Below are 15,408 nucleotides of genomic sequence, written 5' to 3' on the forward strand. Positions count from 1 at the left end.
AGGTCTGTGTAGAAAGACCCTTTCTTTAAAACCAAAGGGGGAAAAAAAAACTCCTTATGTGTCCAAGGTTGGCCTTGAACTCCTGATCCTTCTGCCTTGACTTCCAACCTGCTAGGATAATAAGTATGTCCCCTCATGCCTGGCAGCACAACATCTTAATATTTTCTCATTCATTTCTGATATCTGGTCAGACAGCCATACTTCCTGGATTCTTGTGCAGAGGTTACTTTGTCATGCACAGAGAGCAGGATTTCTGTGCCTGGCAAACAGGCAAATCTAAAGCAGAAGTGGCGTGGCAGAGGCATTGGACTGCCCACAGAACAGCGTACCAAGTCTTTTCCTCTTTTGTCCAACCACCTCATTGTGAACCATGGAGGATCAAACGCTAGGCCTAGGTTTTCACTGCATCATACTGCTTCAGGAACCTTTGGTAAGAATGCCCATATTCCATTTGAGGTTGGAGTCACTCCAACTCAACGCCTACCTGCTTCCAGGCGGGACCCAGGATTCCTCTGAGGACTGTCTAGCTTGGTTGTATCTAAATGGTCAAAAGTGGAGACTAGAGTAAGGCAGGGGAAGGTTTCCATAAGCACAATTGAATGTTTCTTCACTTCCACTCCCCAAGCCTTGTGATTTGGTCATATCAATTTTGTCACACAAATTTGAGGTGTACGCTGTGGAAATAGGGAGTTCTTCTCTTTTGCAGTTTAATATCAGATAACTTGTGGCACATCAAATAGTTACTGAGTGCTCACAGCAAGTAATGTCCCACTCCAAGACCCCTCTGGCTCTAGTCCCTTCCCTGGGTCCAGGATTCCTGGTTTTCATGAAGAGAGGATACTTTGAGGTAACAATAAACAGTATCAGGGATGTGGTAATTTGAGGTTTGGGGAGGAGACAAGAGTGAGTGAGGAATTAAAGGAAGGACAGAGTTGTGTGTTGATGAGGTGGGAGTTTCTTTTGGGTGGTCAGTGGTTTTTGTTGTTTTGTTTTAAACCAGCGCCTGACTGTATAGAGCAGGCTGGTCTCGAACACACAGAGACCTGCCTGCCTCTGTCTCCCAAGTGCTGGGAACAAGGGTCAGATGCCCAGGGTTGGGAACAGGGATAGGGGAGCATAGACAAGGAAGAGGACATAGGGGATAGCAGGGTGTAGGGGAGGTAAAGCGGTTACAGCAGGGGCCCGAGAGTAGGGACTGTGAACAAGGAAGAGATGGCTGAGAATGTGGAACAGAATAGGGAGCAGAGACAAAGAAGGAGAAAATGAGGACAAGCAAAGGAGGGCAGGGAACAGAAATAAAAGGGGACAAACTGGACCACCCAGAGGAAATAGATGGTTGCAGGCTTGCCATTCAAGGACCAATGCTAATTTTTCTTATCAGTATTCAAGAAGGCCTTTCATGGCAGACCTTTCCAAGGACTCAGCTCTCAACCTATGGCTTCTCAGCCATAGAGGCCTGTGGGAAGAAGCCATACCCCACGGGTCAGTAGAAGCATGCCCTGGTATGCCTTGGCTAGGATGCACATGAAACCCAAGTCTCCAAAATTTCAGCCACTATGGGTGAATTTGCTATTGCAGGCTAAAAGTAGAAGCACAGTAACCTGTGTTGGTTACAGAAGTGGGTTGAAATGGTGACTCTGTTCTGAGGGCCTCCAGAATGTGAACAGATCAATTGACCTGCAATGAGAATTACTAAAGGAAGGCAGGATTCATGGCAGGAACCTGGGGCTGAGTGTTTGGGAGACAGGTTTGGGATCATCTGGTGTCAGAGAAGGGCTCATATATTGAGGTAGTGGGCCAGAAGACACTTAAGAAGGGGTTCCACCTCCATTAGAAGTTGCTAGAGAGTTCCACAAAGAACTCATCAGGACACACAAGCTCGATGGAAGATAAGTTGTCCACATGTGGGAGGTGTGGTCTAGACATTGCTGCCAGCATGAACTACTTTCTCAGGAGACCAGGTGCAGTTCCCACTGGAACCAGGAGCTACTTTGTAGTATCTGGAGCTCTAACCACATTTTCCCCCTTCTTTCTTTCCTTCCTTCTTTTTGTGTGTGTCTGTGTGTGTGTGTGTGTGTGTGTGATACTGGATATCAATCTCAGGGATTGTGCTAGGCAAGTTATTTACTACCATTGAGCTACATCTCTTTCACTGTGTTTTTTTTTTTATTTTGTGAGACAGGGTCTCACCATATAATCCAGACTCAGTTGAAACTACAAATCTTTTCCCCCAGTCTGTTTTTTTTAATTTTCACTTTTTATTATTTTAAGTTGTATGGGTGGTGGGGTATGTGCCTGTAGAAGTTAGAGGAGTTAGATACTCCTGGAACTGGAATTAGAGGTAGTTGTGAGCCCCTGGTATGGGGGCTGGTAGTCAAACCCAGGTCCTCTTGAAGTATATACTCTTGACCACTGAACCATTTTTCCAGCCCCCTGCCTCAATCTCTTAACTGGTAGAATTACAGGCAGGCATGTAACACCTTAACTGACTATAAGTCTTTCTTTAAAGATATTTATTTTAATGAAAGTATGTACTTGAGTGTGTTTGTGTGTATGACATATGAACACTTTCGAGGGTGCACATGGAGGCCAGAGAAGAACTTTAAATATGCTTATCTAGTGCTCTCTACCTTATTCCTTTTCATGCAGGATCTTTCTGCAGGATCATGCCGGTTTGTTATGTGGTGCTGGGATCAGAGCTCCAGTTTTCAGGATTGCACATCAAAGTGCTCTTAGCCTCTGAGCCATCTTCCTAACCTTTCTGAACCCTCAATTTCCTTTAAACAAAAACAAAATCCAGGTGTGGTGCCTGCATTTAATGGTAGCACTTGGGAAATGGAGGCAAGAGGATCGGGAGTTCCAGGCAGGCCTGGGCTGCATGAGACCCTGTCCCAATTAAAAAAAAAAAAAAGCAACCATCTCAGACATAAATTGGATGTGGTGATGCATACCTATAAGCCCAGTACTTTGGCGACAAAAGAAAGATTAAGAGTTGGAGGTCTTTATTTTTAATAGCTGAATAGTATTCCATTGTGTAGATGTACCGTATTTTCTTTATCCATTCTTCACTTAAGGGACATCTAGGTTGTTTCCAGACATTCCCTTAACTTGGCTGTCTTGTCAGGCCTCAGTGGGAGAAGCACCTAGCCCTGCAGTGACTTAATGTGCCAGGATAGGGGGTACCCAGGAGTGTCTTCACTCTCTCAGAGAAGAAGGGAGATGGAGGAAGGGACTTCTCCAGAGAGAATTTGTGATGTAATAATTTTCTTTTGTGGAGCTTGACTACCAATAAAAAGTGGAAAGACTGTGCCTTATATAAATCAACTTCTCTGGGCAAGTGACATAACTCAGTGTAGAGCACTTGCCAAGCATATTCTAGGCTCTGGGTTAAATCCCCAGTAAAACATACACACACAAATTGACTTCTTCATCTGTCACTGGAGAGTTGGGAGAAAAGGTTCATCATATGGGGGTATATATTGGGAGATATTCTAGCAGGGGTATTTTCCATACCTGGAAATGCCTAAGATCAGAAATGTGTCAGTAGGGGTCAATCAATAGAAAGTATATATTGATAGATAGGCTTTTATGAATTGAAGGATTTTTTATCAGGATTATTAATGAAATAATTTTTAGTGGTAGTATTTGTCAGTAACCAGATTGGAAACTAGTTGAGGGGACTGGGAGAAAATATGTCTGGGGAGGCTTATCATTCCTAACTCAAATAGAGAAATAGGCTAGTAGGTCACAATTTGTCAGTGGGGAAGTTTGCCAACAAATATTGTGTAATAAACAGATAGTTGTAAAGAGATATTTGTCAGCAAGAGGGGTTTCAACAGGTGGGTAATTATTAAGAAAGATATTTGTGGCTGGGGTCTATCAGCAGGCAGTAGATTGCTGCTGAGTATTTGTAAATAGAGCTATTTGCCTATAAGTTAACTAATGGGGAGGTGTCTGTGAAATAGTAATAAAATATTGTTTCTTAGTGAGGTATTTGTGACAGAACAGATTATCTCCTTGAAGAGAAAGGCCTAATCGAAGGAAGAATTTACAAGGGCTTGGAGATCTAGCTTCTGTAGCCTTGACAACAGTAGAGATTTATAAAAGTAGGGATTTGTCCACAATGAGGATTGCACGGTAACAGTACCTCATTTGGGAGGCTGACTTTCCTCAGAAATCTTTGAGAATGTTGATACTTGTCAGTGGATAGATTTGCACACTAGAAAGTAGCTTATAAGCATCATACCAGTAATACTACAAAGGAACCTATTAAGTATCTGTTACATTCTGAAGGGAGATTGTCACAATCGTGAATTAACCTGAGCTTTGTTTCCAGGGTGCATTAAGTCATTGCTACTAATACTATACAATATTTCCAATAATGTCAAACACAATGTATAGTATTGTAATAATCATTATTGATAATTATCACTACTGAAGATGTACATTAAATTTTATTTACTGTGACTACTACTTGAAATAACTACATTCCTAGCACTATTTTATGCACTGGGCATGTTATTTTATTCATACATCCATTGTTCTTATGAATTAGGCATGTTTTTATGCCCATTTTGAAGATGCAGGGAATGAAGCACAAATCAGCAATCTGATTTTCCCAAGAGTGCATGACAGGAGCAAGAGTAGGATATAGATGATCGAACTTCAGGGTTCATACCTGGGTAGAAATTAGGTCACAGTTATTAATATTATACATTTAGTTATTTTTAAATTTAAGATTTATTTATTTTATGTATATGAGTACACTGTAGCTGTCTTCAGACACACCAGAAGAGGGCACAAGATCCCATTACAGATGGTTGTGAGCCACCATGTGGTTGCTGGGAATTGAACTCAGGACCTCTGGAAGAGCAGTCAGTGCTCTTAACCACTGAGCCATCTCTCCAGCCCACATTTAGTTATTAATATAAAAGTTCTGTGCTATCTTTGTGTACAGGGCTCAGGCTGGGGATCTAACCTAGGCCTGTGTACCTGTTTGGCAAGTGCAGCGACACCATGCAGCCCTGGCTGGCCTGGACATTGTTACATAGACCAAGCTAGACTCAAAATTACAGAGATCCACCTGCACTCTGCCTCCATAGTGTTGGGATTAAAAGTGTGTATCACTATACTAACCCCCACATCCCCACCCTTCAAAATATCTGAAGGGTTGGGACTGGAGAGATGGCTCAGCCTCTAAGAGCACTGGCTGTTCTGCCAGAGGGCCTAAGTTCAACTCCCAGCATCCACATGGTGATTCACAACTGGCCAGAACTCCAGTTCCAGGTAATCTAATGCTATCTTCTAGATTCCTTGAGCACAGACACACATGCAGGCAAAACTAGACATACATGGGAGATTAAAAACTGAAAAGAGGGGGAAAATTACTCTTGAGGCCTTAGGGACTTGGCGTGACTGGGGCTTTAAGGAAATGAAGAAAAGACACAGAAACACAGTCATACAGAAAAGGTGTGATTGAATGGTTCAGGCTCTCTGATGGAGAAACCATAGCCCTTTCCCCACTACCCCCATCTCAGAATGTTTCTTATATATCACTGAACAGAGAGATGGGGTTATTGCAGACAGTTAAACAAGGGGATGGTGTTTGTGGTATACAGTTAAATCAAGGAGGCAAGTTTAGCTAATCTTGATAGGATCAGTCTTTACAGGGGATAGTCCTCAGGCCATAAATATGGGGAGAGAGAGCTACAGTGAACATTTTCTGCACACACTGTCGGCACTTGCACTCAAACTCCTGAGGAAGGCTTTGCCATCCATCTGAGCATTACTCAGAGAAGGTTTTGCTAGTCCCACAGGGCTGAGACCCTGGAGCCCACATCAGCAGCATACATTCACTCTGAACCTCGTTCACTCACTCACCACAGGGCAATCATACTTTATAATCATCTGTCTGCCCTTACTACTCTAAAGGGTCTGGGTAAGGACTATGATCCCCAGTTTTTAAAGAGGCCCAGGAAAGGGACAAATTCCCCCACGTCATGAATTGGACTAGATTCACAGAGCTGTGACCCCATCTATGCACTTAATCTCAACTGTGATACAAATTTCTCAAAGAAGGTCACAAATGAATGTGCTGACTTTTAAGTGTGTCCAGTGCTTTTACTAGAGAAGTGATGGAAGATAGGGACTCCCAGAACTACAAATACTGCCAAGAGCTTGTGCCAGGTCTCTGGGAGAAATGACCTTATATACTCTTTGGACTCTGTGTTCCCTGAGGCACTTGTCAGCCCTGTTCATGATGTACTGGTACCATTGCAAAGGTTACCAGGGTTCCCCCCAGCAAATGTGCAGTGCCTGTGTGCTGCTCATGGAGATGAACCACTCTGGAGATGGAACAGCTTCTCTTTTGTTGCATTGAGAAACTACTTACATAGTGGAAACCTACAGACTATGATTAATTAGAACATGGCCTCAGATTAGACAGTGAGCTCTCTATGCCGAAGGAGCACATTAAAGGAGATGTGGAGCGTGCAGACATGCCAACAGGCCAGCTACTGGCTACCCACGGTAGTTCAGAATTTGATGATCTGACATCTGAAAAAATTCAGGCATGTATTGTACTACCATGCTTCTTCCTTAGAAGTGTGGTGTGCCAGGTAGGCTGATCATCAGGTCATGCATGCATTTTCTTCTTCATACTGGGTCTGGATCCAGGTCCTACCTGCGTGCTTGACAGGTTAGTAGAAGAATGGCTCTCAGTACTAAGTTGTATTCTCCTGCTACAGCCTTCGGCTTCCTTCCAGGGGCTATTTAAAAATAATTGAGGATTCTAAGGAACCGGCCTGAAGTCAGGGAGTCTCATTGGTGTTCGGGGAGCTAGTACTAGAGTTTGGTGACTGGTCAGAAGCTGCCAAAATCTTTCAGGCAGCTGAAGCAATGCCAGCAAAGTTCGCAGAGCAAAAACAGGACCTAGTCCTCTGCCTTGTAGTTCCATCAATCAGCACGGTTTTTCTGCATTGTTGCTGCAGCAGGCATTCCCTACTCAAGTGAATAAATACCATGTGCTCAGAATCTGCCTGTCTGAGTGACACCTGTATCCCCAGGGTTAAGAAGGCTGAGGCAGGAGGATTATGAATTCAAAGCCAGTTCTGACTACATAACAAGTTTCAGACCAGTCTGAGCAATATAGAAGACACAATCTTTTTAAAATTTTGCTCATCCTAATATATAGAGTATAACGTGGGCCTGCTTAAGTCTCCTAGCAACGTAAAAGTTTATAAGGTAAAGACCACAGAGACCCTGGGGGCCACATGTGCTGACCTAGAATGTCATACAGAAGTCTGTACTTCTGTGTTTTGTTTTATAAGTTAGATCAGTGAGCTACACCCCCAACTCTCTCTCTCTCTCTCTCTCTCTCTCTCTCTCTCTCTCTCTCTCACACACACACACACACACATACACACACACACACACACAGAGAGAGAGAGAGAGAGAGAGAGAGAGAGAGAGAGAGAGAAAGAGAGAGGCTCATTGCATGTAAGTCAGGCTAGCTTTAAACTTATGATCTCTCTGCCTAAGCCTTCCAAGTGCTAGGATTACAGGCAAAGGCACCATGCGTGCCTGTTCCTGTTGATAGGAGCGATGGGTAGCCTGACAGGAGGGAATTGAGGGTCCTTTTGTTTATTAATGAAGGCACATTGGAGTTACTTTTTATCAAGCAAATTCTTGACATTCTAGGTCAACACAATACTTCAGTGTTCTCTTGGGTGCCTCAATATGACATTCTGGTTCCCATACCAGAATCTTTGTAGTATGGGTCAGAACCTGAGGGCTGAAAGAATTTGGACAGACCTGAACCCATCTATAGGAGCTGGAAATCCTAGAGCAATGTTTGTCAGCTTTCCCGTTCAAATTTTACAGAGAAAGATGATTAAGAAATTTGAGGGTCACAATTTGAGACCTGCATTGTCTTAGTCAGGGTTTCTATTCCTGCACAAAACATCATGACCAAGAAGGGAGTTGGGGAGGAAAGGGTTTATTCAGATTACACTTCTACATTGCTCTTTATCATCAACGAAATTCAAGACTGGACTCAAACAGGTCAGGAAGCAGGAGCTGATGCAGAGGCCATGGAGGGATGTTACTTACTGGCTTGCTTCCCCTGGCCTGCTCAGCCTGCTTTCTTATAGAACCCAGGTCTACCAGCCCAGGGATGGCACCACCCACAATGGGCTGGACCCTCCCCCTTGATCACTAGTTGAGAAAATGCCTTACAGCTGGATCTCATGGAGGCATTTCCTCAGCTGAGGCTCCTTTCTCTGTGATAACTCCAGCTTGTGTCAAGTTGACACAAAACCAGCCAGTACATGCATAGTCCTAATTTTAAACTGTACATGGGTCTAGAGTATATAGCCTAATTTTACAGGGCTTGCTGCTCATGTCGCATATATAAAACCTAGGTTCAATCCCTAGTACCACAAAGGAAAAAAGAAAATAAATACATTAAGCCCTAACCCCATATCTGTGTACACTGAGTGTTCCCTACTTAGTCAGAATGAAAGAAACAAGAGGGTTTTCAGCATCACTCCTTTGCTTCAGTGTATGTCTGAATATAAGGTCAGCTGTGTCTCATTTTCCAGAGTCCCTGGCTAGGTGACATCTCTGGGTACCCTTCTTTTCACTTAAGTCGGATTTAGGAACTGTAAAGGCTTGGATGGAGAATCTTCATTTGACACGAGGATAACCCTTGAGGCAGGGAGATGTTTACCAATTAATGTGAGGGTATTTTTCCAACACTTATCAATGGGTAATATCTGTGAATAGGGGAATTTTCAGGTGTGTGGTAATTTATTAACTAGAGAAGCCTGGGCAAGTAAGAATTAGAAATGTCTATAGTAGACATGTCCTGGTGGAACATGTCCATTATAATCCCAAAAATGAAGAAACAGAGGCAGGAGGATTGCAGTGAGGCCAGCCTGTCTTAAAATGGGTGTTGGCAAAATGGAGCTGGGGAGATGTCCTAGTGGACAAAACACTTGCACATGACGACCTGGTACTGGATGCACACAAAGCTGGGCAGTGGTAGCATCTGTATGTAAACTGGGAAGGGGAGAAAGAAGAGTGCCAGGGCAGCTAGCCTGGTGTATGTAGTGAACAATGAGACCCTGTGTCGAATAAAGTAAAGCTAATGTCACACACCCAAGGCTATCATTTGCCTCCATGACATGTATAAGCCTGATACACATCAGCATATTCATCAAGATAAGAGAAAACAAAAAAATAACTCTACTAAGATGTTTCTAAGTTTTGAGTAAAGGAAGTATTCAATAAATCTTAGTTGATAGCGAAAAGTAATGATCATTGCTGATTTTGCAGGTTCTCTGTGCTAATGTCAATGTTGAGATTGTCACCAATATATCAAAATTTTTGTAAAGTATAAAAACTTGACGCCTTTTTTGTTAGTTTGTTTTTCAAGATAGGGGTTCTCTGCATTGTTCTGAACTTCAAAACCTCGTTCTGTAGACGAATCTGGCCCTTTTTTTTCCTCTTTCTTTTTTGATAGAGATTGAACCTAGGACTTTCTAGGCACGCGCTCTACCACTAAGCTACGTTTCCAGCCTCCAAACTCAACATTTTGCATCTTTTCCTTTTTTATTGGTCCCTGATTTAAAAAAAAAAAAAAAGACCCAGTATCTTGAGTTTGTTCCCAGACATTATACAGAAACGCTGCTGCTGTGTGACAGTTCTTTATTTCACCATTTAAGAAAAAGAAAGATGGGGAGAAAAAGTAAACAGTGTTCAGATTTCAGCCTTTAGTGGGTGATTGGGGTCCCAAGGGATCGCCAGGTGCAGAAGCCCGGATTCCGTGGCAGGCAGGCAAAGTGACGGCTCTGGTAACCCTTCTCAGAGCCCACGAGGAGCTGATCTGTCCACAAGCAATGCGTGTCACTCTCCAGTTTGCAAGGGAGAGCTGAACAGGGAAACACCTAGAAGAGGGAAGAGAGGCCCATCTCTGAAGATTTCTCTTTCCTCTGTTCTCTCCCCTACATAGTGTGCTTCACATGCACTCCCTGTCTCTGTCTCTCCCTCCCTGTCTGTCTGTCTCTCTTTCTCCTCCCCCCCCCCTCTGGCAACTGGAAGGGTTGGTGTTGTCCTACTTGTGCTTAGACCCAAGACCAGCTTCCCCCATGTGGGGAACAGAAAGCTAGTGTTCTGGAATTGTGGTTAGGGACCTGTCACTTGAAGTCACTCAGGCAGGCCTCCTGAGGACCCGTCCTACAGGGCAGAGAAGTTAGAGTATGGGGAGCAGTTGGCATGAAGGGAGAGCAAGCATGAGAAAAGGCACCAGGGCTCTCCTAAATGACTGGGGAGAGGGGTTGGTCACAGGTGCCACCAATGAATGGTTTTGAAATAGCCAGATGGCCGACATGTCCCTGTGGATTTGGAGAATAGTATTTTAAATTCTTGCAGATTATGCCTAGGAAGCAAACCCAGTCCAGGGAGGTCTGAAACAGACAGTGGTGTCCCGGAAAGTTAGACAGACAGCGAAAGTTCAGGGAACAGGCAGTCCCAAGATAACAGAACAACCAGAATTTCCAAAAGAGCAGTCCCAGGGGTGGAGCAATGGCAAGAGAAATCAAAGATAGTGCTTGGGTTTGGGAAGCAGCTACAACGGCATACAATAGCCAAAGGGAAAAAGAAACCATTCTGAGACTTATCTTCAGGAGGAAACTGGATCCAGGTACTTACTGTGCACACCCCACAGCCAGCACTATAGGTCTTTAAGAAGGCCTTTTGCTGAGCAGAGCTCAGACTACGCCAGGGAACCAAGAAGCTGCAGGTACTAATGTGCAAATTTCCGTCCCTTAGGCGGCCTGTAAGAGAAGCCAGAAACCAACAGGCTTTTGATTGGCTGGGTGGTGTCGTAGTGGAGTGATCACCTGATTAGCATTAGGTTACAGACCCTCCCACTCCCATTTTAACCAGGCCCCTTCCCTTTAGAGCCTAGCTCCTCCCAGTTGCCAGAAAGCATCTGAGGATGAAGGGATGTGGCCCAAAGCGAAGGGGCGGGACCTCACCCGCGATGAGAAACTCCTCGTTGCGGTTTTGGGACTTGTGGACATAGCCACAAAGGCTCTCCATGGCTGGGGTGTAGGCGAACCGGAAATCTGGGGCATTTCCCACAGCGTCGAATCCTTTGAGCATCTGCCCAGGAGTGACAAAAAGTGTATCTTTTACTGACATAATCCTCCCACTCCACTCTCTTTCCTGATGGCAGTTTATCTAAATCACAAGTTTACCGAAAACATCCACACCAACGAAAGGCTAGATGCTTCTATTTTGAGGGGGAGGAAGAGGTTAGGTACTGCTATGGAGGGAGGGAGGGGAAATACCTTAGTCATCTTGATCTCATAACGCTGGTATAAGGTGGTCTCGTTGATTTCTGGGGAACCCATGAATTTAGCCCTTATGACTAGAGGAAAGGAAGGGGAAAATAGGGAGTCAAATGGGCAGGCAGCATGAACCCATAGCAGCAAAACATATATACAGCATAGTTCAAATAGAAACAGCACACTTAATGGCTTCCCCATCAGTTGATTCATCTATATATTGTCTATTCTTTTAGGCACTGTTTTAAGCCCTTTTCATTTATCCATTTGTTGGCTTACTCAAAAAATATTTTGGAGTACTCGAAGTATGCCAGCCACCGTTCAGGGTGTTCGGGAAAGGACAGTGACCCAACGCAGGAATCCATTTTCTTATGGAGACAGACTAACATTAAGTAGCCAGGTGTGGTGGCATAGGCCTGTAGCCCCAGCTCTGCCAGAGCCTGATGGAGGGTCACTTTAGTATGAGTTCAAGACCAGTCTAGACAATTTAGTGAGAACCTGTTTAAAAATAAAAATTCATGGTTAAGAGCACTGACTGCTCTTCCAGAGCTTGTGAGTTCAAATCCCAGCAACCTCATGGTGGCTTACAACCATCTGTAATGGGATCTGATGCCCTCTTCTGGTGTGTCTGAAGACAGCTACAGTGTGCTCATATATAATAAATAAATAAGTCTTTTTAAAAAATTCACAAAAAAGGTTGGGTTCTTAGCTCAAGTGTGCAGTGTTTGCCTAGGTTCTAGGTTCAATCCCCAGTACCGAGGGGGGAAAAGGTATATGGGTTATTTGTGGCTATCAAGTGTGTTGGAAAATTAGAATGGGGGGTGACTATATATGCTTTGCTTGACCACAATTTACTCAGGCTCATTAACCTTCCAAGCTCATTAGTGAAGTTTCTCTTTAAAATCCAGTTGTAGCGAAGTATCGTAAATTAGCTTAGTGAAAACACCCACCCTCATCTGATTCTCCTCAGTATGTGATGGGGCCACCAGACAATTACACTAGCCAGTTTTCCTCAAGAGTCCCAACCTGGGTGTGGTGGCACAGACTGGTAATCTCAGCACTTGGAAGGCTGATAAGAAGGATCAGGGGTTCAAGATCAGTCTGGGTTATATAGTGAGACCTAATCTCAAGAACAAAAAGTGAACTTGGAAGCTAGAGATATGGCTTAATGGTTAAGAGCACTTGCTGCCCTTTGAGGTCCCAAGTTTGGTTCCCAGAATCCACATAGGGTAGCTCACAACTATTCATAACTCCAGCTCCAGGGGATCTGATGCCTTTGGGGACTCCACGAGCACCTACACACCATACATGGAACACACAAAATTATACACATAAACATAAATAAAAATAAATCTTTTTAATGAATTTAGCCTGAATCCTCTTGCCTTTGATATTTCTACTCATTTGTCTATGTAATGTTGAGAGTTAAGCCCATTATCATATCTCTCTCTCTCTCTCTCTCTCTCTCTCTCTCTCTCTCTCTCTCTGCAAATTCTGATTGTCATGGTCCTGAATGAAGTCATTAACAGCATTATTTAACAAGGGATCAGGTGTCCTATGTGGCTGGGGTTAAAATTAAAGCAAGTAGGCAGGCACCTCAGTAAGATAACTTTTGAGACAGCCACCCATGTTGAGAACTACAAAGAAGCATGTACATCGTACTACGAGCAGCCAGCACAAAGGTGAGCTCAGGCCCAAGGATGTTAGTAAGGCAAAAAAGCAAACGCACAGAAGGGTAAGTAGAAGGGTCCTAGAGACAACTGCCCTAATGAGCCCTTTTAAACTAAGAGGGACAGAAAGGGGGCCAGACTCACCCAGGTCCGAGTTGCAGAAGGCTGTCTGTGGGTGAGGTGGGGCACAGCTACAGGCCTTACTGGAAGCTATCAATGATAGCAACAAGAGGATGCCGGAGGCCAGAGATGCAAAGGGGCCCATCGTGGTATCTGCTGGGAAAGACTAGGTGTTAGTAGGTTCCCAAACCAATGGCTTACATGGCCATTGGCCCTAGAGAGATTTGGGAACTCTTCAGGTTAGAGAATGTAGTTGATGAATAAGAAAGCTGAAAACTTTGAGAATGTAACAGAATTGGGGAAGTCTGGAATTTGTGTAGTGATGAATTTGGAGTTTGGGAAACTGGAGACATAATGGGGAGTTAGGGCTATTCAAATATAATGGGCTGGGGAGTTCAGAGATATCGGGGGATTTAGAATAGGTTTGGGTTTTAGGGAGCTGGAGGAAATGGAGATTAAGGGTCTTGGGGAAATTGGAGGTTTACAGTAATGGTAATGCTTACGGATTTTGAAGGCAGAGGAACTTTTGAAGTTCCAGGAGCCAGACATGGCAAAGAGAACAAGGGAGCTATGGGAGCCGTAAGGATTGAGGGACCATGGAGAAATTCAGGGGAAATGGCAAGTTGAGAAGCCTTTAGGGTATTAAAGTCTTGCGGGTTTGGAGCACTTGGAGATGAATGCCAAGGGCATGAAGGAATCTGGAGAGTCCAGCTTGGAACAATCATTCCAGACGCTCTCCCGTTATATCCCCGCTTGGCTAACTAGGGATACTGATACCTGGAAGTCAAGTTGAGCGGTTAGTCTGGCAAGGGACTGGATGGGCCACGTGGCTGCACCAACACAAGCTCCAGGCAAGCCCCAGTTCTACCAGGACACCCGGCTCCCACTTACCTCTAGCGTGTCTCTAGGAGCCCCGATCTGCGGTGATGGCGGCAGGGACTGCGCAGTGGAGAATAAATGGCATTGCGAGGGGCGGGGTTGGCGCGGAAATCACTGCCTCCAGGCTTCCTGGACGCATTACTCATCCACCCACCGCTGGAGTCAAAGCCTAGGGGCGGGCCCCAGGATAAATCCAAAGATACTCCCTCCTCTGCCAGCCAGCCCACCGCACCCCCTTCCCCCAGCTCCACGTCAGGCACATTCCTTCCTGGCGGCCTTGAAGGGCAGAATAAAGACCGCCCAAGTTCCTAAAACCTTGTGCCTCTCCGGTTTCCCACATTCCCCAAACTTCCTATGGCTGAAGCCAATAACTTCTTTCCCACGCCTTTCATCTACTATGAAACAAACTCACTAGGAGGGCTTTCCTATGGATCTGGAATTCTGGTGAGGGGTGGCAGAGGGGAGACAAACTAGAAAAGCAGTTGAGGGACAGGACACGGGAGAAAAGGCATAAATACATAGTGGGGAAACTGATACACTGAGAGTGTCTATGACTTATCCAAGATGGCAGTTGATGCCGCAGAACTGGGGAGGAACTGGGGCTGCATGCAGACAGAGCCTAACCTCTTCCCCAAACCTTGCTGTGGCTACATACACCAGTGAGGATGTTTGAAGATATTCTGGGCTACAAGAGACCCTCTCTGTCTTAAAACAGAAACAAGACCAAACAGGCAAATAACTGAAGTGAAGAAGAACTTTGTTAGGGTCACAGGACAAAACACAGATTTAAACCTAGGCTTCCTGACTCCACTTACCTAAACCTTAACTCAAGCAGGGCACAATCTTGACAAGCAGGGAATGGTGAGCATTGCAGGGGGCTGTGTGGGGAGGAAGGGGGGTGAATGATGGTAAAAGCTAGTGAGTCAGTAGAAAAACCATCCCTACTCCATCCTGTCCTGCCCCTTCCCCCACCAACCAGTCCACGCCCCTGGTGGGGGTGGGATGAGGCAACTGCTGCCAACCAGCTTCCGGATGATGCAGAAGTATTCCCTGGGCTCCTGTGGAAGGGGTCTATGGGCTGATTGGCACCCTCAATTAATAGAGGGAGGACAGAGCAATAACAATGACAATGGTTGTAATTGCAGAGAGCAAGCTGATCCAGAGAATTAGAGGGGACATAGTCTATATAGTGAGTTCCAGAACAGCCAGAAATACGCAGTGAGGACACAGAGAGAATATGCTAGTGATGATTATTGAGTACTCATGCCATGACATGCTTGTATTGTTTATAGGGCCAGTTGCAGGGCCAGTCCTCTCCTTCCCTATGGGTTCTGAGGCTCAAACTTGGGTTATCAGGCACGGAGGAAGCAAGCATCTTTATCTGCTGG

General features: G+C 44.8%; 2 protein-coding genes across 4 annotated transcripts in view; one reads left to right on the forward strand and one right to left on the reverse strand.

Moving 5' to 3' along the window:
- SYN1 (synapsin I) overlaps positions 1–15,408 on the forward strand; it is a gene marked incomplete at both ends in the record, with an annotated part of 51,350 nt that overhangs the window by 28,519 nt on the left and 7,423 nt on the right. The gene's annotated exons all lie outside the window — the stretch shown is intronic.
- TIMP1 (TIMP metallopeptidase inhibitor 1) lies at positions 9,731–14,095 on the reverse strand. Of its 2 annotated transcripts, none has more exons than XM_080910399.1 (6): positions 14,033–14,095; positions 13,166–13,294; positions 11,355–11,434; positions 11,040–11,166; positions 10,711–10,835; positions 9,731–9,947 (listed from the first exon to the last, which is right to left on the reverse strand). In XM_080910399.1, the coding sequence occupies exons 2-6, from the start codon at positions 13,284–13,286 to the stop codon at positions 9,774–9,776; spliced, it is 627 nt and encodes a 208-aa protein (XP_080766525.1). In that variant the 5' UTR covers positions 13,287–13,294; positions 14,033–14,095; the 3' UTR covers positions 9,731–9,773. The 2 variants fall into 2 exon arrangements, with proteins under 2 accessions (XP_080766525.1, XP_080766526.1); XM_080910400.1 differs by having other exon boundaries at positions 13,166–13,297; positions 14,033–14,071.

Source organism: Micromys minutus (genome assembly GCF_963924665.1).
Source record: "Micromys minutus genome assembly, chromosome: X".
Lineage (NCBI taxonomy): Eukaryota > Metazoa > Chordata > Mammalia > Rodentia > Muridae > Micromys > Micromys minutus.